This window comes from Stylophora pistillata, chromosome 8 (assembly GCF_964205215.1).
Source record: "Stylophora pistillata chromosome 8, jaStyPist1.2, whole genome shotgun sequence".
Classification (NCBI taxonomy): domain Eukaryota; kingdom Metazoa; phylum Cnidaria; class Anthozoa; order Scleractinia; family Pocilloporidae; genus Stylophora; species Stylophora pistillata.
The window spans coordinates 25852509-25875903 of NC_142526.1; the positions used below are offsets into that span (position 1 = coordinate 25852509).

General features: G+C 39.0%; 3 protein-coding genes across 5 annotated transcripts; all 3 read left to right on the forward strand.

Annotated features, from left to right (window-relative positions):
- Positions 1-72: 72 nt before the first annotated feature.
- Positions 73-2261, forward strand: LOC148725665 (uncharacterized). The gene has a single exon (XM_088730300.1). The coding sequence runs from the start codon at positions 1429-1431 to the stop codon at positions 2137-2139; it is 711 nt and encodes a 236-aa protein (XP_088586426.1). The 5' UTR covers positions 73-1428; the 3' UTR covers positions 2140-2261.
- Positions 2262-5570: 3309 nt separating this feature from the next.
- On the forward strand, positions 5571-11747 carry LOC111334904 (uncharacterized). The gene is made up of 3 exons (XM_088730295.1): positions 5571-5942; positions 9053-9325; positions 9911-11747. The coding sequence occupies exons 1-3, from the start codon at positions 5864-5866 to the stop codon at positions 10621-10623; spliced, it is 1065 nt and encodes a 354-aa protein (XP_088586421.1). The 5' UTR covers positions 5571-5863; the 3' UTR covers positions 10624-11747.
- Positions 11748-13954: 2207 nt separating this feature from the next.
- Positions 13955-22793, forward strand: LOC111333971 (uncharacterized). Of its 3 annotated transcripts, none has more exons than XM_022939641.2 (4): positions 13955-14093; positions 17700-17789; positions 19202-19659; positions 20518-22793. In XM_022939641.2, the coding sequence occupies exons 3-4, from the start codon at positions 19506-19508 to the stop codon at positions 21135-21137; spliced, it is 774 nt and encodes a 257-aa protein (XP_022795376.2). In that variant the 5' UTR covers positions 13955-14093; positions 17700-17789; positions 19202-19505; the 3' UTR covers positions 21138-22793. The 3 variants fall into 3 exon arrangements, with proteins under 3 accessions (XP_022795376.2, XP_022795385.2, XP_088586425.1); XM_022939650.2 differs by lacking the exon at positions 13955-14093 and adding an exon at positions 14675-14769; XM_088730299.1 differs by lacking the exon at positions 13955-14093 and adding an exon at positions 16373-16392.
- The last annotated feature ends 602 nt before the right edge of the window (positions 22794-23395 follow it).

Sequence of the window (23395 nt, forward strand, 5' to 3'; positions counted from 1 at the left end):
TTTTAGTGCCACTTCTAGTGCCACTTTTAGTGCCACTTTTAGTGCCACTTTTAGTGCCACTTTTGGTGCCACTTCTGGTGCCACTTTTGGTGCCACTTTTGGTGCCACTTTTGGTGCCACTTTTGGTGCCATTTTTAGTGCCACTTTTTGTGCCACTTTTTGTGCCTTGGGAACGAGGTTGAATTAGCGCAGGCGCATGTTGTTTTTGGAACAATATGGCGGAGAGAGCGGAAACGATCTTTTGAAGGTAAGGTCATGAATATTCATAATATCGTATGGTATCTTCATAAATATTCAAGTTCTGAGAGTCGGCTGAGCGGAGTGGAATGAGTTGTTCTGCATTTCTGAATCACGTAGGTATTTGTTTCTGTCAACACTCGTGGTCATTGTGCGAACTGTACTTGTTGCGTTGCAGTAAGGATCAAATAAGCTAACCAAACTATACGAATGAAAACAAAATCAGCCCGTCTTGAAATGGATTAGGCGTCCCACTTTCATTGTTGTATAAATTAATGTTGTGCTCACTTCCTAAACAAACACTTTTTGTATAATATAAGCAACTGCTGGTTTTGTGCCGTGCCATATCAGTGAAATCTAGGGGCGTCCATCCCCCCACGGGCAAACCACTTGGCATTTGAATAACTGCCCCCCCTCCCCCCAAAAAAAGGAAATGGTCAATAATATTACTAAGCCTTACACTATTGCCAGTTTACAAGTTACCCTTATTTTTTTAACAATGGCCTGATTTTTTTTCTGTAGGTATAATTACTGTAAATTAGGGGGGCTTCCATTCCATTGTGTATAGACCAAACATAGTTTACAGTTTTGTTCATTTTACTGCAGGTTTGTAATTTCTTACAAACATGAGGAGTGACACAGGACATTATCGAAAATTTTAAATATTAAATGCATCTGATTTGTCTAGTTTCCAATAAACAGAATATGCAATTTTTCATCGAAATTTTTTTTCTAGAATAACCGGTTATCAATGGGTTTTCTCATTTCTTAATTTTTCTTTTTAAACTTATTTCGTGTACCATATCATGTTCCTTGTTATAGAGGATTAGCGATTAACCTATCAGATTTAGTGATACCTAAGTTCTTTAACTTTATCACCAGGATTTTAAGGGTGAAGCGATCGCTTGTCCTTCAAGACCTTGTAACAGAATTCCTTGATGGCGATATTATGACTTGCGAACTGAAGGTCATTATGGTACAGACGGACACGGGAAAGACGAAAGAGGGGAAGACTTACAAGAAATTTACCGAGACGCCCTGTCAAGTTTTTGGCAAGAATTCTATGTTTCCTGTACGCTCGGGGAAAGGGGGAGGGTTCCTTCCATAAGGCACGATTTTCAGAGCGACGCCTGAACTGCCATTGCACGCATTATCGTCAGAGGTTACGAAGATCTGGGGTATTTTCCAGTGATGCTAAGCAAAGCATTTGTGATCAGTACTATGCTTGGTGAAAAGGCAATTTCCGATGACATTCTCCTTCACTCATTCAAACAGTACCTTTCCAAAAGTGAAGAACAAGTTGTGTGCGAGGCATTGGGTAGACCCGTGGAGGAATGGGATAGTGACGACAAAGATGATGAAGACCTTCTTGAACTGCTGGATCGCTTTGGATGCAGAAGTCTTCCAACCAAAGAGAACATTAAGAGTCTGATACTAGAAGTAGCTCATAAGGAAATCATTCAAAAGGCACAATATGTGGCTGATTGCTGGCATAGCATTTTTAGAGGGTCTCTGGCAGAGGGTAAATTATCAACTCTAGAGGGAGTATGTAGTGTTTACCAGTCCTTAGAGCCAACTACAAAGAAAGTGCTTAGCATGCTCTGTGCTTTACCAGGCACTAATGCAGAGCGCTCAGCGGTAGATTACTTGAAACGCTTCATAAGAGGATTAGAGATCTCACAACTTAAGTCTGTATTAATGTTGATTTTACAAAACTGGAGGGATTGGGAAGGCGCCCAATCGCTCACAAATGTGGTTGCGTTCTTGAATTGCCCTCCACTTATTCTTATGCAGCATTCCGCGCAGAATTTACAAATGTGTTGGCCAAAGAAAAGTGGCAAAATGATATTATGTAGTGATTTTGGTGTTACACGTAGCTTGCTTTGTACTGCGTCTTTTTAACTTGCACATGTTTATTGTTTTGTTATGTTCCTTAGCGAACCTTGAGATTAGAAAACCGAGACAGTCATCTGTCAGTTGCATTGTTAACTGACGAAAGTCCAATAAAATTTATCCTGTTCAAATTGAATGTATTTATCTGCCATGATAAGAAGATAGACAAACATTTACCTCCATGGGGTTGGATGTGCCACGGGCCCGCTCTTGAGAGCGTCATCTGTAGATCTCGGTGAGACTTCACAGGTAACATAGCCTTGATTTTTAATTGTCCAGGCCCCGATTGTTCAAAGAGCGGATAACTCTATCCAACGGATAATTCGCCATCCAGCGGATGAAATGTGTCAGTTATAATTCATTTTGTCAGCTGAACGGCGACTTACCCGCTCTTTGAACAACTAGGATCTGACCGCTCTAAAAACGACAATGATCTTGGCGATCGGTTCGAATTCTAAGGAAACATTGCTCAGACGAGCTATATGAGAGCAGACCCACAACGCACAATGCTTTGTCAACTTGTTCTAATATAATAACTCATTCCCACCAAAGCCCAAATTCTCTACAGGAGAGGCGACACTGGAGGTGAGAGGAGAGTGCAAAATAGGCAGGCACGGAGAGTATCGCCGCGGGGAGGTGGGATAGTCGCCAATCCGTCGGCAATTCTCGAGAAGACAGATTACGTGCGAACTGAGAAACTCAGTTAATGTTATGCTTCTGGTCAGCGGCATTACTTGCCATTGCCCTAATTGTCACTGGGTCGGTAGCGTTTAAAGTCAGGGTATTTCTCACATTGTTATGAGATAAAGTCGAATTTCCCATCAAAAATTTGATGGGAAATTCGACTTTATCTCATAACAATGCATCCTTTAATCTAGGAGCCATTTCTTCTTTCCAAAATTATTTGTAGCCTTAGATTCATTTCTTTTATTCAACACATTGTAGCTAGTCAAAAACAGACTGAATTCTTTTTAACTTTTTTGTCTGACATGGTTAACCCAACGTATGGTATGTGGTTGACCACGAATATCATCTAACGGCTTGAATCCATACGTTCAGACCAAAAATAAGAAAAATAAAGAGGAACTCATCAGCTTGATTCAGTCGACTTCTGTAATTGAAAGTAAAAGTAATTTTAACCGATCAAAGTGCAGCGTCTAAGAATATTCTGCAAGTGAAACACGAAGCGCAACTCCCTTGAGTTTCGAGTTATCTTAAGAACATTGCGCAATAGGCCAATGCCTAAGCGCTGTTGATAACGTTGTGCTATCTATCAGACGCGAAGTCAATAACAACACAGAAAAAAGATGGATAGTTTGGCTTCTTTCCATCACTTGACAGCTCATGAAGTTTTCGCGCTAAAGTGTGTTATCACTATAAGTCATCAATAAGGTCCAAAAGAGCAAGGGATAGCTGGGAAGCCTCGTCGATAGTAAGGGGCGTGTCTAGTCGCTAGTCCTCCATCATTATCATTTCTGCCAGATCCTTGAAGGCAGGACAACATCCTTTTGCTTGTGGTCGCGTTGCGCACATATCCTCTGCAATTTCAATTTCGTCTACATCGATCGGGGCAGAATAATCTTGCACACCTTTCAGCTCCGGAAGAAAGTAAAGAATATCTAGCTTTCCAGAAGGGGATTTCAGATTGGTAGATGGTCTAATTCTATGAACATTCCACTCCAGGATTAGCTCTTCTTGCATCAAATCCATAAAACAGAATTTCAAGCATTCTCGATGTATAACGTTCTCATCTTTGTAAAAACCAGAATCTCTTAAGTTCTTAAAATACTCTATCCACCAATCTGCACATGCCTGTCTCAAACGTCCCCACCATGCTTCTATTCTTTAAAGTATGTTTCGATTAGTTCGTCTCGAGCGAGAGCGTTACCTCTGGTTGCAGGCAAATAATTAGGAAGCACGGCCCTTGACGTGGTGCAGATAGTTGCTATAAAGAATATTGAACAAATCTTCATAGCGACAGTGACTATCAAACATGTGGGGGAGGATAAAACCAGAACTGCTTGAAGAAGACGTTGGCGTAAAAGGCATAAGTGGGGCGCCTGCAATTTGAACCACGCTGACAGTGAAAATCGCATTAAAAACCGTACTAAATGTAGCACCAAAAGTGGCACTAAAAGTGGCACTAAAAGTGGCACTAAAAGTGGCACTAAAAGTGGCACTAAAAGTGGCACCAAAAGTGGCACCAAAAGTGGCACCAAAAGTGGCACCAAAAGTGGCACCAAAAGTGGCACCAAAAGTGGCTCTAAAAGTGGCACTAAAAGTGGCACTAAAATAGAAAAGATGTGTGTCCCTTGCAGGGCTCCGTAGCTATCCGTTTTTCGCAACGAGTGAAGAAGTTTGTGGAGAGATATAGGATTTTTGGTGATCTTTTCCCAAAGTACTCTTATTCATCTTAGCATTCAAAATGTCTTTTATAGGTGAAAAGTTACTAGAAATCAACTTTTATTCTAGCACACCCACAGATATTGCCAATCCACCTGCTTTGTTTACATCGAGTGCACTTCCCCAAACAACAAAAATCAACAAAAATGTTTAAGACTCTTATTATGTAAAACCTTGAACTACAAGCATCGACAAAATTGTTAACACCTCACCAATGATTTTTCTGTGGTTATAAATATTTAATAGAGGAAAGGGAATATGTAATCAACTGCACTTCAATTTAAATTCCATTCTTTAACACTTCCTTTAAAGTGGCTACATTTAAGTTAGGTACAAACTATTTATTCTTTCGCCAGTCGATTGATATTACTAACCAAAGTCCCAAAAAGGCTACGTCTTTAAATAGAGACCTCATGTCAAAATAACCTTTATGTTCATCCAAACTAGCTGTTACCAGATCTAGGTTTCCCACCAGCTATGAGTTCAGTTCCTACTTGGATTTCTGCCAGTACTGCTATGTGTTGTATCATCATATTGATGTTCAATAAATTCTGTGTGAACCAAACTTCATGAGAGGTAGTTGTCTTCATAAAATGGTTCAAGACAACTCAAAATGTAAAAAAATAATCGGGCTGAGATACGCGACGGAAGATATTACTTGAACGTTACTCTTCAAGATTAATTGAACTCGCTCGCCAGATATTTTTCTAATTCATTCACATGTGCAAACATTTTTTGGATAAGCCATGGTCACTTCGATAAGGTTAAGTGTAGTCAATGCAAGCTGCTTTGAAGGAAGGAAACAGAAATTTCTAGCCGAGTGCATGGCTCGAAGTTAACTTTTTGGTCCACTCGCAAAGTTTTGCTAGTAAGATATTTTTCCGCTAGTAGACTGATGAGACCACTAGCAAATTCATCGCCACTAGCACTGGCACCCTTGAAGAAAGTAGTTATTTCTGATATATGTAATGATAATGATAGCTCCAAACCCACGACAGTAACACGCGAATGCGCAAGTGTGGCAGAGAGCCTCGGCGTTATACCGCCTCAGATGTCGCCCGTATATTCTTCCTTGCGTTCTAACAGCTTTTTCCAAAGGTTTGGGAGACATGGATGATTCTAACCCACAAAAGTTTGTTAGTGGATATTTTTCTCACTCGCAGGTAATCAAAATCCCTCAAAATTTGCGAGTTTGCGGGCGTTAATTTCGAGCCCTGGAGTGAGACTGGAAAGAGTACTTTTCTAAGAAAGATATTGATATTCTTCTCTGGTGTTAAATTACAAAGTTCGTGGAAGGAAGACGATTCAAAACATTTCATCCACAAGCGAAATGGCCTCTTTGAATATTGAACCTGCAAGTGATGGTACAAACGCCAGTCTCCCTAATATTTTGACACCACCTCTCGCTGGTAAGTTTTTATCGAGGAAAAAGAAGATTGACGTGAGGTGTGATTCCTTAGATTTGAAACAGAGTGAGTGTGGCTAAAATCCTCAACCGGTTCTTGACCCATTCTTACGGAACTGTTAAATTGCGCTTGGAATACAAGTGTTCGTCCCTTCTACTAGGTGAATTCACAGCTGTGAAGTCACTTCATTTCAGTATCGTAACTTAGAATAATGTTACCAAATTCAAAAGCCGTTTCATTAAAGGCGTCTGCAGGTGCTTTAAAAATCCCTTTATGCTGATTCTCAGAATTGAGATAAAACAGGTAGTTGACAAATATGAGCGAAAATTTAACCCCACAGTTTGTAAGCGTATTTTTCTTAGCTCTGCGTACCTCAATTCCTCAAAGGATCCAGTGTTATGTGCCCGAGCCTGCATACATTTTGAACACCATGATTAATCAGTAACGTTACAAAAGCACATTAATTGAGGTGGAATGTCGGGCAAGATTTCCGTAAAGTCCCATATTTCATTATGCATAAAGTCATTCGATGAAAGAAAACACTGGCGAAAAGCAATACATTTACCTTTGGGACTAATGCTTTAAATCCGAATGGAATGGGGTTATAAGGAAACATTTCTTAATGCCGTGCTGTATATTTGTTTCAAATAACTTATCCTGACCTCAACTTAAACGCATAACGCTTAATAGATCTGTATTAGTCTCATGGCGCTTTTGCGAGCTGGACCGACTCGATATCGTTTGTGTCCTGCTAGGCCTTAGAGCCTTGTTAGGCGGGTGCTTTTCTGGTGGAAAAAATGAAGCTGCCTTTTCCTTTAGCGTAGAAGTATTAAATCGGTTTCTTATTTTCCTAGTCAAGTGATATTTATTGATGATATGTTTGCGTGACTTGTGTGAGCTCTAAGTCAGCCTTAACGCAGTCTGTGGATCTGGGCTTCGATTTTAGGTCGATTCCTATCGACTGAATTGATTTTACTTTTAACTGTTTCAAATAATTTACATTCTTTTTTCACGGAGGCTCAACAAAAGAGAAAGTGAATAACTAATTCCCTGTGTCTCAAGCAGTTTTAAAAGACGAGGTTATAATCCGTCAATAGGAACTGATTCAACTGATGACAAAAGATAGAAAGTGATGTGACTCTTGTGGTGGAAGATGAATTCCATGTTCATCGTACAGTTATGCACATTTCTTCCGTAACAAAAATGGAAAAATCGTGCCAAACGTTTATGTTTTGAAAGCGGATCCAGTCAAATATCATAAATATAGGTAGACTTGTAAACATGAAACGTAGATGGACACTTATCGAATTTTCTATATACATTAGAGGTGGATCATTTCATCGAACATTGCGGATCTGGCGAGTAGTCTTATCGTTCCATTGCGCGTAGTCGTAAGAAGGACTGTTGTCTACACTAATGGCTGACAAAAAGCCCAGCGGAAGTCATAACAAAGACGAGTGCAGGTGGTGTGCGGCCTACGACTGCGGTGCATTATTTTCCCACATTTCTAACATTGCTGTATTACCTCGTGGTTGCAGCGTTTCGAAAAGGAAATGTCAAGTCCATTTTTCCCTAATGCCAAGCATTAGATAAACCCTTCCTCAGTAACTTGAGACCACTGATTTTTTTGTTAAACAATTCATATTTTTGTTATGTTTTTTGTTTGCTTGTTTGTTTGTTTGTATGTTTTTTTTTATAAGGATGAGAGGATCTAGAAGAAGAAAACTTTATTTAACGAGGGTAAAATACATTGATTACTGGTCACTCAGTAGTTTTCATAATGGCCCTACTACAATTAAAACTAATAAAACGTATCGATCAAATTAATTGCGAGGGTATCTTTTTTCCGAGGGTACAAATCCGTGTGAATCGCACTCCATTCTTTATTTTTCTTTTAACTACTCCTTGCTTCCACCTGACCAACATTACACGTAATTATCTCCTATAGATAGGACTAATCATTGAGAACATCGCCCTTCAGCGCACCGTTTTGCTATTTATCCGAAAACTTCGTTTGAAATTAACGGTTTTTTTATTTTGCGAAGTTTGGTGTTGTGATTGTTTGCTAGTGCAAAGTCGGCAACATAACCTTAGAGTATCGGAGAAACTGTTACAGATTTGATAAAAGATATGTTAATCCCCGACTTTACAGAGGCAATGAGCAAAAGAATGCATTACCACTTCGAAAACCTGATTTTTTAATTTCCCCACCATTTTCCTTTCTCCCCTCCCACAATGGAATTGCAATAAAAAATTTTTTTTTATAATTTACAGGCGAAATTTAAGGAAGCTTAGGCAAATATTGTTAAGTCCAGAGGATAGCGGAACATGAAGATTTCGAGCTAAGACCTTTAAATTTTTATGATATTACAATTGTTATCATAATTACTTTGGTGAAATGATAATTCGTTACTTTTTATTTACCGGTTGGAGGTCAATAAGTCACTATGTTCTTGAATGATTTTTCTTTTGTGGAGCGTGGTACTCAGGTTTCTGTTTTGCATGTAAAGACAAATACGTGATGTCATAAAGATTAAAAATAGGGAATTATCAATCGTTCAGAGATTTTAGTTTAGTTAGTGAACAGAACGGTTGGGAACTTATCCTTGTGATAACTGAAATCAAGGTTGAATTTCTAAGCTTTTGGGTGACACTATGTCAACATGCTGTCACGTAGGTTAAAAAAAAGTGTCTTATCCACTGGGATTTCGCAATTTGAACAGTCCTTGTGTGAGAATTAGTACTCATATAGATGTTTATGAGCCCTCAGAATACGACTATAAGCTTTTCACGGAAAAACTCGATGATATATGTTTTTGTTAGCTTCCGGCCGCCATATTGACCTCAGTTGACCTCCAATCCTTTTCCGCTTTGCGCCTGAGGTTTTGGCGTGTCTTAGGCTAGAGCGATTCCCCACACCTCATTAATAACAATACCCAGGAAGAAATATTATTCTAGTCTGGCTGCTATGTACTTCAAGAGCTGAATTATGCATTAATCCAGTTTACTGGAGTTTTATGATGCACAAAATGAAGTCAAGAATGGTGAGTGCGATTTGCATAAGAAGTCCCGCCAAAGACACAAAAGAGGTTTTTTTACCTTTTGAATAACAGGTTGTGACCAAGAGCCAGAAGAGGTCACAGAAGAGGGGACACAACCCTTTGTGGAGCCTTGGGAGGATAGTGATCTGGTGCTTGTGGTGGAAGATGAAAAGTTTCACGTCCATCGACAGATACTGAGCATCCATTCACCGGTTTTTAAAGCCATGCTTACAACAAAGTTCAAGGAAGCAACAGCTAAAGAGATCCCTTTACCAGGAAAAAAGGCTAATGAAGTTTCAGATTTCCTGAAACAAATGTACTTAAAAGAGAGTGATGGAGTCACATGTAAGGGCGTGACGATAAGTTCCTTTATTCATTTTTCAGTCTTTTTTCTCGCAACTTATGACCACGCGTTAATAACTAATCTTCTGAAAACAAAGCGATCTACTTTTAGGAACCATGTGGAACAATATCAACTAATAACTATCCGTCAATCAGACTAATACACTGAGGAAGAAAATTATTAGCAGAGTAATGGTACAGGGGCTGAAGGAAAGGATATATGAAAGGAGGACATGTAATGTCCTATTAGCCATAAATGTCCCCAAAACTTACAGAATATATAAGGTAACCATCAAAAGAGTAACATTTATAACAGATTGAAAAATTAAATGATAACCAGAGTTACTACGAAGAAATTTTTTCATAATTTATGCCATTTTGGTGAAGCATACAGCTGTACACTGTACAGCGTGAAAAATGTACATTCAATAAATATGTAACCATCAGTTGGAATTGTCATTTTAAATTTTCCTTGCTGAGTTAGTATTATTTTGAGCGTGGTTCTACTGTAAGAATAAGATATTTCAAAAAGTATTTTACTAAAGGTGTGACCTTTTCACTGAAACAATAACTGTTTTTATTCTACAGTGACCAAGGCAGAGCATCTCCTGAAGTTAGCCGACGAATACCAAACCAAGTCGGTTTTTGATCTTTGCGTTAACTACCTGAGGACTCTGCAGAGGTCTGAACACAACGCAATCCGAATACTCTTCCTGACAAATGTTACCATCATGGTTAGGGAAGACGAAAGGCTGGACAGTGTTCGCAGCGAGTGCTACAACCTGATAAAAAACATGGCACTCAAAAAAATCTCGAAGAATGAGTATTTCCAGAATTTAGACAGCGATAGCCTACAGAATGTGTTTCTGCAAAAAGTTCAAAGGCTAGAGAATTTACTTAGCGAGGTTCATCCTCAGTTTATTGGGTTGGTGGAGTTTTGTATGACGTTGTGCCTAAATTCAAATTTGCATAATTCAAAAATTATTCGTTGTCCAGCGCATTTTTCAAACAACAATAAAGCAGAAATTGACCTCAATTTTCGGATGCAAAGCTGCGCTGCTTGTAGGAGCATGATTTCGCAGCTAGTTTCCCTATCAAATCCAGGATCAAAAGGCTCGTTGTTTCCCAGCAGAGTACACAGCTCTTTCGGCCAGACCTCTATCGGCCGGCGCCAGGAAGAAGAATGTCTGTATGGAGGCACTAGTCGTTTTGACTTCAAATTAACATCTGTTCTTCGAGATCTTTGTAGTACTCACCTTGACGTTACTGTGGAAGATTCACTTAGACTAGGTTTACACTAGAGGAAATTGTTCCGGATTCATGATGAATCCGAAACGTTTTAGTACCGGATTCATTCTGCCGTTTACACGAAAGTGGACGAATCCGAAATAAAAACTTCCCGGTTTGGCCGTGTCTCCGGAGATTTTGAATCCGGAATTTAAAGTGAGAACTTTGAATCCGATAACTTTTGAATCCGGAAAGTTTTGTCGTGTAACCGCTTTTTTTTTCGAATCCGGATATTATTTCCACCTGCAATCTTTTGAGTTGGCGGTGAAACCAAAATGGATCTGGTGCTAACATTGCTGGCGGTCTCCGGTTGCCTAATCTTGTTGTAGGTTCAGGCGATAAATTTTATCATGTGTACCGCAGTATTTCTGAAGAAACGCAAATTATTATTGCAAGGAAGTTTAAAGTCAGCCACACTTAATCGCCGACGACGTAGACTGCTTGGGATCTTTCCAACTCAAATTTGGCTCAGTGGCATCTGGATCTACTCTAGCCTTTTTTGGGGGAGGCATTTTCACTTTGCGATCGAACGACGAAACAACACTGGGCTTGGTAACCATTCCATTTCGAATGTTCCCGGAGTTGTCGTTGTGTGTAAACGGTCAGGAATCCGAATATCCTTTCAGTGTAAACGCCTACGAATCCGAATACTCCAAAATTGATGAATCCGGAAACATTTACGAATCCGGAAAACTCTCCTCTAGTGTAAACCTAGTCTTAGTCTCGGGTCAGCATTTTCATTTGGCTTTAAAAAAAGCTCATAGAAATCTAACCGCTGTGCAACTTCTTATCCTTTAGCAGAACCTTATCAATATTCAAAAGGAATTGCACCCTTTTTATAAATAATGTAAATTCAGTTTGCTCTACTCACAATGTAAGAGCCCGCAGAGAGCATGTTTTTGAGCCAGTTGGAAAATATGATTTATGACCAAATGTTAGAATCATTGCCTAGATGTAAATGATGACTTGATTATCCTGACTTAGCGAGATAGAATGTGGTTAGTACATAACCCAGTAACAAAGTTTCTTGAACTTTTTCTTCGCCTCTGCTGTGGGGAGAAGAAAAAAGCTTTACTTATCCGGTCTGTTAACTATAAATGAGATGCTACAAATAATAAAGATTTGAAGAATGTGATAATAGTAGCTAGTTTTATTTATTTTATTTGTTCAGAGGACACGGTAACAAATTTGTAATCCGATTGGTTCTCAGTGCGGTCCGAATTTTCCTATTCGATCGGCTCTGCTCATGGGCACGGTAACGCTTTCGTGAGTCGCCGAGAACGTCTCTACCTTCGTTGCCATTTTTCATAAATATCTTTCTTCATGCCGGCTAGCTAGTATTTTAAAGCAAAGTATTTGTAAGCAAATCAATTCCATAAATAACTTATCAATCCTCTCTTTCCTCTTTCTCTCTCTCAAATCACTTTGGTGAATAACATTTATTTGTGCTTGCATTTGTGCCTGCACTTGTGCTTGTGTAACTAATGAAAACCAGACTTAAAGGTTTCTCCGGCCTTCAAAACTACGACGCATTGCTTATGATTGTGGCAGCTATAGATTCTCTCTGTCTGAGAGTGGTCGACCAACACCTCAGTGTGGATGGTCTAGAACGGAGCCCTTAAAATGTGGGTTGCAGGTGACAGTTTGGAGTTTCCACGTTGAAGATTAGTGGTTACAGGTCGTGGGTTGCAGGACACAGGTTACAGGCCGAGGCCTAAATAGGTAAGCCCTCTCAAAGAAATTCTGCACAAACGCTGTCATTGGAAGTAATCATTTCAAGAGAATTTTCCCAATCTGCTCTTAAATTTGCGTGAAAGGGCTGCCTAAAAAGAGAACAAGTGAAAGCCTGGGTGGTGTTAATAATTTTTCTCTTAAATGTTTTTAGCTCTTGTTTAGACGTTGCTTCCTGGTGACATTTTACTTTCATGCTTGAGGTTATATACTATTTGTATTAAATGCTATGGAATAATTCTAACTAATTATTTCGTCAATCTAACCTACTTCCACCAGCTATTTTAGAAATGTCCCAGCTGAGGGACTACTCTATATATATTTCAATTTTCCCGTTAAAAGAGCTCAAGTTCTGTTACGTAAGTCTTATTTCAGCCCTTGTCCATTGTGCTGTCCTCTGTCTCTTCTTTATGATATTACTTTGGTTACAGGGGAAAAATTCGAACATACCAACATATGTATATGAGAACGATCCTTCGCAGTAAAGCACTATTTGAGCAATAGTGAAAATCAGACCTGAAAAAAATTTCAGGCCTGTACGGGATTCGAATCACTGACCTCTGCGATACTAGTGCAGCGCTCTACCAATTGAGCTAACAAGCCAACTGGGAGCAGGCCATCAAATTAATTCGATATAAACCCGTGGATGATAAATCAAACAACAACAAACATATGAAACATATGTGTGAACTGTGAAACATATGAAACATATGTGTGAATACCAACATATATGTCTCCTACCTTTAGTATATGTTTAATTTTTAACTAAGATCATAAGTCAATGAGGATACGTCAAAGGTGGGGAGTACTAAGGAGTCAAACTCAGGGGGAAGTGGGTTACCGAATGCGAAATTGATGGAACAATAATCAGAAGACTACCTTGCGATTTTTATGACAATAGACTGTTCTTTACGCAAAATTTACGAGTTTTTATAGAAAGTTACTAAGTCTCTTCGCGATCATGAATTCTCCTCGCTTATTTTAAGACCATGAGTATCGGCCTGGCCGGACCAATACTCATGGTCTTAAAATAAGTGAGGAGAATTTGCTACCTTTCTAGTATAATCAAGAAATGGATAGATATTCTAGTCTTCTCGGATAAAGACGAATAATTCGTAGGCCCCGTCTCCTGCTGGGTTAGGGGTAGGAGACTTTAATTTCCCACGCACCAGATTACTGTGTTGTGGATGTCCTCCCCCGGGGTGGGATGGGTGAGAATTGGCCTTGAATAGCCCCCATGGGGAGTAGTCAATTAACGTATGTATCAGTACAAGATGTGGTATGTTTCGCGGGTTCGTCCTATTTGTCTCCAGGCAAAACAACTTAAACTTGCTGTTTTTTGTTTGTGTTGGTTTGGCATTGCCAAACTTCCTGATGATTTTGACTTTCAATTTCGAATTAACTCTGTAAAAATTTAACGCTACTGAATCGGAGAGTCAGTGTAAGATATTGATACTCTAGTCTTTGCTGAATTCAAATTTTTGATTAGAATTAAACTACCGTTCTTCACCGGCAGGCACTTCTGATCCAGAATCTCAGTTTAACGATAATTCCGTTCACAATCAATTTCTTTAGACGTCTTTAACTTCGGACGACATTACACCACATAACTATCAGTTTCCTGTGAAGCCGCTGACTTGAAATGTTGAAGTTCCACCGGGCATCTCTCACTTCCGCTTCAATTCTCGGAAAGTGACCTACCTTTTCGGAAGGCATTTGGTTAGCTGCATTTCACGACACGCAGAATTTTCAGGTAAGTCTTGAAGCAGTTCTAAACTATGTAATTGAAGAAAGAAATTTTTGTTATTTGCTATGATAGCTGTTGCACTGAAGATGCGCCATGATAGAACCGTTCGAATCGATTTTAAAGTCCAATCACTGTAAATTAGAGTGGGTAGCTAACCACCGTCTTACCGATCCGTCAGGTTAATTTCCAATTCTGCGAAAATTGTTTCCATGCAAAGCTTAGCTTGGTTCAAAAAAGCAATTGAACAGAACCTTTGAGACCATATCTGCAATGGCCAATCGGGAAAATTTAAACGCTTAGACTCATCTTGTATTACCTCTCGTTGTTTCGAAAATTTCCGGGTTCGGATGGAACAGACCTTCCAAATTGTACGATAACTACAAGTCGTTCAAGATTTGTGTCCAATCGACTCATACAAATATGTATTTCACACACTGTTAAGCAGGAAGCAATGGCTACTAACCTCAGTTTGTTTTGAATATCGGTGAAATACGCAAATTTGGGCCGAAAAATGGCGGCGAGCTCGGTTCGCGCGCATGGACTGGTGACGAAAAACGTGATGTCGAGCTTCTCTGGCGGGTAGAATACTCTCTCAGCTTAAGATGTAGGAACTTAGATTCTTGCTTCAGTGCCGTGCAGATTCGTGCAAGGGACTTAAAACGAAGGCACAATTCGTGAAAAGGTGAGAGATCTTACTCGGCTGTTTCGATATAGTTAAAAGACTCTGAAATATAAATTTTATTTGTGATTCTTTGTTTTACTTAATCCCAGTTCTTAATCCAGATATTGATTTTACTCTAGGGTCGAAGAATATATAAGTTCGGGCCGTGACAAGAATATATAGTCGATCCGGATAAAATTAAAGTATACAACAAGGCGATGTCGCGACGAATTCTCGTACTACGTACTGCAGTAAAAATTAGATGGATGGTCAACGAAACTATCAAGGCTACCTATGTTTACTCGAGCTGAAATCGACGTGCACGTCTCGAAATCGGGTTAATCTTTCGATGCGAAGTCAAGATACACAGTTCACGGTAATAAATACGAGCCAATAGCATTGTTGGAGCATCAGAAGTACATGTTTTCTGTATTAGGCAATCCATCAAAGTATTCAAGTCTGGTTTCATAGTTTGTTAAGAGGTGCCTTTCTTGGGAGCTACACCTGATGGTTAGTCATTGACAATAAATGCACTAAACAATGTGGTCTAGTGGAGATAAAGTGCCTTCCATCTAAATTCTCAGTGTCTCCGTTCGATGCATACTCAGATCCAGGATTCAATTTATTTAGAAGAAATAGATGGAAAGCCCACACTTAAAAGAATCACAATTATTATGCGCAGGTATTACATCATTGTTTATCTATGTTTATTAAAACTTTTCTTTTTATCTCAATCATTTTCTCAGCAAAGCTGCTACCAAATTCAATATGAATGACTAAAATGCTACTAAATTAAACTTACTTGTGATGTAATCAGTACATAAAAGAGAAACAGAATATTAGCCAGGTAACTTGTGGTTAATGTTACATTTGTTATAACTTCAAAGAGTAGAGTGCAAATAATATGCCTTTGAAATAGTCAGTGTGAATCACTACTAAATAGGTTTGAATAATTAAACAATCTTTGTTAGCAGTCTATTTCACAGGTATTATTTGCACTCCACCTTGAGGTAAGATGATCTGTGTTGACTCAGTGAACATCTATTAATATTAATTTATACAAATTCTAATATTTTTATCAAGAAAATTAAATTACATGTTGTATTTACAATAAATTTATTCACAATGTTCACAGAGTGAATCAAACGATTCACATTGTACATGTTCTGCTTCAATTATAGAATTACTACAAATTTGCTCCAAATGGTTCACACCATTTTTCACAAACCATACTTATACTGTGTCAGAGTGGTTTTCCTTTGAATGAGGTTGGCGACTTGTTAATGTTTCACCTAGCTTGCATAAATAAAAGTTTCAGCTACAAAAAAAAAAAATGCCTCCAAAGTAATGAGATCTTAAATACCTCTTTGCAATTTTCCAGAAAATTTAAAATTAAAAATTTAAATCTCCATATAGTAAAGAGCAAGTGTCACTAGCACATTATACACTTTTGAAAAATAAATTGATGTGGCATTTCTTGTTTATGATTTGACATGCAAAGAAGAGATTGCAAAGTTCGCACCGATGGTGACAGACTTTCCACAAGTGGGACTCGATTGATTCCGGGCTTTACGACGAGGAGAACATCGTTGTGTTGGTGCTTTTCTTTTCTTCGGGGATTGTTTTTGCCATTCAAATTGTAAGGTACTGCATTACTTTTTACAAAAATCCTCCCATTTAAGGACTTTCGCAGATCAGATGGACGAAAATGAAGCGAGCAAACTTTAGTTGACTTCACGATCGTGAAGTTTTTCCCTTCGTCCATTCGTATGGCATGAATTCACTTTTTACGCAAGATCAAGTCCTTTGGAAAGTTGTAGAAAGAAACAAGCCTTCCGTTGTCTTCTAAATAGCCAGTTTGTGTGCATTTCGGCACACAGCAACTTTTACGTTGGCATGATGAAAAAGCTCTCTATGATCCTATATGGACAGACTCGATGTTGATGGTATGTATACTGACTAGCCTCGTTTTCGATTATTTTCACCACCAGTCCATCCGCGCGAGCCGAGCTGTCCGACATTTTTTGAATCGGTGTATTAAGGTGAAATACAGGGGATGCTCACCTAAGGACGCATCGCTGTTCGTCACAATCTAACAGTGCGTTACAATTACTGTGCGTCAATTACAGTGAAACACCAATTACATGCTTATTGACGTGGTCAACACGTCAGTGCATCAAAGGCACTCAGGTTTCGGTTTCACCCACGACAAGGACATTTTAACGTCATCATGATAAAAGTGTAACGGCTAAGAATTTTTTAGAAGAATCTGGCTTCTCTGTTCAGTCGCTTTCTTGTCACCAAAGTCTTCCCTGTGTCTGTACCTTCATTTGGAAAATTGTTGACAGACAATGAATGAATGTGACCGCGGAGTATTTCATCATTGTCTTGTTTATGTTATGCGGGTGTTCTCCAGTCGAAAGTTCATCATGATGCGCTTGGCTAAGGGGCGCTATAAAGGCTACTGAATTTGGGTCGTTCGCATTATTTGACTCGCACTTCAAGATTCTGGCTTCATACAGTTGTGGTTTCCAGTCTGTCTCATTTTTTATGCAAGGTACCCACGAGTGTAAGCTACGCGCGACTTAGTATACTGTTCAGGAGGATCCGTTGATGAGGATTCCATTTTATCTCTGTTAAAGTACTGTAATAAACTTTTATCTAAAGGCAATCAAGTTCAAAATCAAACTTAACCATTTTTCGGCTAGCGCTGTTACGACACCTGCTGGCCCGATCAAACTTCCTAAGATTACTAAATAACGAGTTTTTATTTATCTGTTGGTATGATTTTCCTGTATGGTTTAATTCTAACGGATTTGCAGTTCATTTACTGGCAAGAAGTACCGCTAGTCAAGATTATTAAAAAGTGTTCTTTTTGGGGGGGGGGGGGGGGAAGAAGTACCGCTATTTAAGATTCCTAAACAATGATTTTTTTTTGCTTTTCGTTGAAGCTGCCAACGATCAGATAACGTTGAAAAGCATGGATGCACGCCTTATTCCAAAGACGTCTGCGTGCCGAAGGAAGACTCCCTACGATGTCGGTGAGTTGAATTTTCTTCTTGCATGAAAAATGGTAACCACTGGCAGTAGCAAAAACAAATTAAAGATAAATCAAAGGCCGACTGTGGCATGGCCAACTCGTGGATAAAGTATAAGAGATATATTTTTGTAAAGTTGCTATCAGTAAACTAAGGTGTTAAAAGAAGATAGACAGTAGAACCATTGCAAGCATAGAAATTATAGTACTTGAGTATGTGATAGAAACCCCCGTGGGGAATTACATAGGTCAATTTTTTTCTGGGTATGTGCAGCTGGCTTCTCTGTCAACATCAAATTTTAAATCTGAGTACGATCCAACTATGTCGTTTTAATCTAGAGGGGGGCTAAGTGAATTCAAAAAATATATATCCTGCAAAAATAAGCTCGAAACGAAATTCTTGTGCGGAGTTAATAGCCTTTCCATCCAAAAATAGGGAAACGAAATTTGATCAAAGCAGCTGGCTAGGAAAAAATATATATATTGCTCACCAGGGTTCAAAATAATTTTTAGCTTTTAGCGAAAATTTGTAGGCTTTTGTGAAGGCTTTTTTTTTTACCGGCTGTCAGTACCTGCTGCTTTACTGTCTGGTATGTGATGTTCACCATAACATGATAGCGACTTTTATGCCTGGGCTGGTTTCAAAGATCTATCAAATTCAGTCTTCAATTCAAGTTAATCATAGCACTAATCTGAAACATTCGAAGTCCATTTCAGTTTAGTAAATGTCGAAACAGCCGTATAAGCTAATGATTTGATAAACTTTGCTGACAATGTGGTTACTTCTTAAATGCCAAATTCAGCTTATGGTATATGTAGTTTAATTTTCCCTGACAGTTTTACTTACTGACTTAGTGGTGATATGGATATACTGATGTCTCTGTAGACAGTGTCCAAATACGATTTTTGGCAGGAGAGGTTTTTACATATAAATTTATTTTGTTATATACATTTCCCCCCCTTTTTTATAATGCTGTAAATTAAGAATTCTTTTAAGTCATGGGTATATGTTTCCGTGCGAATTTCTCCTCGTTATGTTTAGCGCATGGGTGATTCAAAGACCTTCAAATTTGGTCTTTAAGTCGAAGTCCATTTTAATTTAGTAAATGTCGAAACAGCCCTGTAAAAACAATAAACATCGCAACGATCGATGCAATCACAATGGCGCCAAGACTTCGGACCTCTTCGGATGGATAGATCTCGAGTTCAGGGCCGACTAATTACGACAAATTACGAAGAACCCACGCAGTTTACATATCCCAAAGTGCCTGCAATAACTTGTTTGTACGCTATCGCGTACCCACGAGTTAAAAAGGAGAGCTCTGCATAGATGAAAGATTGTGTTTGATAAAACAAAGTGCCTTTTTCGATATGAGTTTTCTCAGTTGGGTGCCAAATTTACTCTTAATTATGCAGGAAAAAAGACAAGGAACTATGAAATTCCGCGTCCTTGGGAAAAGCTTGATGCATCAGAAAAAACTGAAAGGGGCGGACATGAGGACGTGGAATGGCTCTTGAACGAAGTACAGCAAAGCATCATCGCAGATGAATGTGAGGACGAGGCTATAAATACGGGATTGGAATTTGTACAAGAGTTTACAGAGGAAGTAAAGAGGAACTAGAACCAATCGAGGTTGCAAGGAATCCATTTTCTCATCCGTGGGAGGAGAGCAACTTGGTTCTTGTTGTCAATGGTGTAAAGTTTTACGTTCACCGTTTTATGTTAACTTTGAGTTCGCCAGTGTTTAACACCATGCTTAAATCTGAATCCAAAGAAACTTCAAATGCTGAGATCACTCTACCTGGAAAGGACGCAGACGATATACTGAATCTTCTCAAACAGTTATACCCACAAGAAAGGGACGAAATTACAAGTAAGTGTCGAAAGTAAAAGTTCAGGCTTTTCTGCAGCAAGAATTCCCAGAGTACTGTTTAGTCTTGTGTGGTCTCCACGGTATTCGATTGGATAACATACCTTGCATGGTTTAATACCGGCAGGGAATATGCTTACTTAAGTAATGCTTCCTGGCTCAACTTCAGTGGTCATGGTTTAACGACTGTAGCTCATCGATTACAGAAGCTTTTGAGATTCGGCCCTGATGACAAGTAGAATTACGGAGACTTTAAGACACTTATTGTGCGATGTCTTTATATAGAAATCCTGTTCAATTAGTTTAACCAATTCCCAAACCAAATCTTAGTAGGGACTTCAAGCAGCCAGAACGGTAACGGCACGGAAGACGTCGATTAAAAAAGGAGTTTCTACTTTTAGTTAGAATTTCGAAAATGGCTGCATGTGTTTACCGTCTCATAAGGCGCCAGACTTCAAACTCAACATAACGCATAAAAGTAGCGTTGAGTTCCAAATGTAAATTAAAATAATTTGCCGCCGCGGTTTCGCTTCGCAGACGACGCAATTTTGGGGATTTCGCGTTGTTGTTTTGCAAAGGACGGCTAAGAAATATACAAAGTTTTAAAACGCACGTGTTGGGCTATTGTTCTGTCAATTAGATCTATTGTTTTTCCACGTTCTCGTTGCCGTAGCCGTCGTGGTTTGCTTAAAGTCCCTACTAGTGTCTGTTCTACGGAGTGAGTAGGAAAGACAGAGTGGGCAGATTCTCGCCTTTTTATCTCTAGTTGCTTTGTCGAGCGGTCCTAAGTCAGATTAATTTGAGTCCTTACGTAGTGGATCTAATGAATATATAGTAGATTTCTTTTGATTTTTGTTTCAGTGGATAATGTAGAACGCTTGCTCAAGCTTGCTGAAGAGTACCAAATTAAGACAGTCCTTGACCTGTGTCCCACCTGTCTCAGAAATGAGCCCAAAACGAAGGATAATGCCATGAAGATTCTGCTTCTTGTTCAGAAGTACAGGCTGAGCTATGTGGGTGACGACTGCCGGAATGTGCTGGCAAAACTGAGTCTACAGAGGCTGGAGAAGTATAAAGAATTCTCTGATCTTAACGGCGAGAACCTTCGAGCTATTCTTCTCCCAGGAATGAGAAGATTAGAGAAAACTGTCAAGGAACTTAGCCCCCAAGTGTCAGGAATGGTGGCCTTTGCCATGTGGTTATCGAGCCAGGGAAGGAAAGACATGATGTGGTGTCCTGTTCACATTCCGAATGGAAAACCTCGTGTTAGCATCAGAGAATGCCTACAAACCTGCCCTGTTTGCGAAAAAGTGATCGAAAGCCTAGCATCGAATACCATCGAAAGACAGCACAGGGCTGGTAAGGGATTGCTCAAGTCAATCGCAAGTTCCTTTGAATACGTGTACACCGACTTCAAGGACGATCATTTTGACAGTAATTTCAACAGCGTTGTGAAAAACATGTTTGATTTAGTTGATTAAATTTTGTCTATGATGGCTCACAGAACAAGTAAACTTAAGGAGATTTTAGAGATCAAAGTCATTAACTTGGGGTAAATGTCAAAAGTAGATTAAAATTCGCCTACTATTAGGTTGTAAGCGTAATTAGAACACATTCCGATGGAGTGTCCGAAAACCAAGTTATCATGACAGGCGATCAAAACAAAGACAAATATAACTGGGAACCAATAAGAACAACTCTGAGTAGAGACAAGGAAATTGACAAAGGCAAGGGGGAGGGGGGGGGGGGGCGCAAGCGATCATGTTTTTATTGATCTTTTTTTTTCATTTTACTGAGTGGAACTAGTTTTTCACACCAATCACATAGCAAGTAAAGCAAAACCAAAGCCATTTTGACTACCTTCGACATTGAATTGAAAGTCACCCTTTATCAAAACCAGAGAGAATAAAATTCCTCATCCTCTCTTAATTAAATTGAACAGATGGGTTCCACTGGTTTTAGCCAAAATAAATCATATCAGTGACTTCACGTGAGGGATTCTGCACGTGTTCTGAACAAATTTGTTTTGCTAGTTTACTGTGCAATCGTTGAATAGTAGATCAAAGCATTTATCATTGCGAAATTAAAGTTATCCCCTTTGAAACAGGTAAGGCGATTTGGAGGTTTCTACACGTATTTTATATGCCACATAGACGGTGTGTTGTCCACTCTATTAGTAATTAATAGCTAAAACGATTGAATTGTGTTCTTGTAGTTAAAACATGGATAGTAATATACCGTTTTCTCGTTTAGCAGGTCTTATGTTTCTTACTTGCATTGTTCTTTCTGTTACTGACATAGAAACGGAAAGGAAGCCCATAATGCATACTACTTTATGGTCATCTATAGAGTCAAAACTACTCTAAAGGCCACGTCTCTTACCTACACCGGCCGTTTCTACTCAAAAGACAACGGCGAGTTGTATATTGTAGTCACCGATTAAAGATCGGTATGCTATAGCGAAGTACGTAGTAGCTCGCACGGCTAGACGATGTTCCTCGTAAACGTAGTTGTGTTCAAGAGGAAATAGTTTGTCTGCTATGCTAAATACTTACACTATTCAAAGTGATTAACCTATTTCTCCTTGATCACCTTTCTGTAGAAAATATTTTTTAGTATAAAACATTAATTTTTGGTTTCTCGGCTGTCGTTGATGTATTTTGATACACAGTATATTGATTGTGTTACCATGATATTTATGCCTCAGCGCCGGAGTATTTTCCTTATGTGTCACTGTTCTACACCTTTCACAAAGAGGACCAGTTTGACAGTGACCTATAAAGCATTTTATCGCTACTGTTTGACTTGGTTGATTAGCTAGTCTTTGTCTCTGACAGCCAAAGAGCTCGGCACCAAAGTAATTTAGTCACATCGAGTTTCTCGATCCAAGCAGCTAAACCATCGGAACGCTCAGAGTTAAGAGATGGTAAAATCCTTTTTATGTAATTTATATAACAGCTTTATTGTAATCGTAATAGTAATTCACATTACATTACATTACAATACATTACAATTGGGTTATAGAGGGAGGAACTTAATCCCCATATTAACTATACCCCATATTTTAATTATAATAAATTACATATATCTATAAAATATTTCTTGCTCACAATAAATTACCGTCTTTTTTTGATTAACTGAAGTGCACCAAATAGTCTTGCTTAGATAGGAGACCTGCCCATAGATGTGCTCTCAGCGTAAGAGGCACGTGGAAGGGTCAGAAGTATCAAAACAACACTGTTGTTTTGATACTTCAAAGCACTGCAACTTTTGATACTTCAAAGCACTGCAACTTTATAACGGAATTAATAAGATTCACTGCACCGCAAGAGCCCCCAAATATTACTCGAGATGATACTACTTGAATCAAGTTAGCTGACGGGTTGAGGAACCTAAATTTTACCGTTAAGCAACATTTGTACGACCAAAGAAAGAACAAAGTTTAGTAAGGTTGTATGTTGTTTGTAGTACCCCGATATCTATATTTGTAGACATAATATGCGAAGAAGGCCTTTCTCTGACGATCGCAGCTGTTTAATTAGGGTACCAGTGAACGATGGACCTTTGAACAAGCCAGCAAAGGTCCGACGGGTCCTTTGCTTTTATCTAATGTGGAGAAATGTTTTAAACTACGCTGTAGTCATGTTTTAAAAAAATGGAAAAAAGACAGGTTTGACTGTAGCAATTGTATGTAAAGGGCATGATTGAAGACTAGTAGACAGGTTAAATATTCACGTTC

Bases quoted from the DNA above. Each gene is read 5' to 3' on its own strand.
- LOC111333971 (XM_022939641.2), top strand. From the start codon at position 19,506: ATGTTAACTTTGAGTTCGCCAGTGTTTAACACCATGCTTAAATCTGAA. The intron at 19,660-20,517 runs GTAAGTGTCGAA...TTTTTGTTTCAG, and splicing joins AGAAAGGGACGAAATTACAA to TGGATAATGTAGAACGCTTG.
- LOC148725665 (XM_088730300.1), top strand. From the start codon at position 1,429: ATGCTAAGCAAAGCATTTGTGATCAGTACTATGCTTGGTGAAAAGGCA.
- LOC111334904 (XM_088730295.1), top strand. From the start codon at position 5,864: ATGGCCTCTTTGAATATTGAACCTGCAAGTGATGGTACAAACGCCAGT. The intron at 5,943-9,052 runs GTAAGTTTTTAT...TTTGAATAACAG, and splicing joins TTTGACACCACCTCTCGCTG to GTTGTGACCAAGAGCCAGAA. The intron at 9,326-9,910 runs GTAAGGGCGTGA...TTTATTCTACAG, and splicing joins AGAGAGTGATGGAGTCACAT to TGACCAAGGCAGAGCATCTC.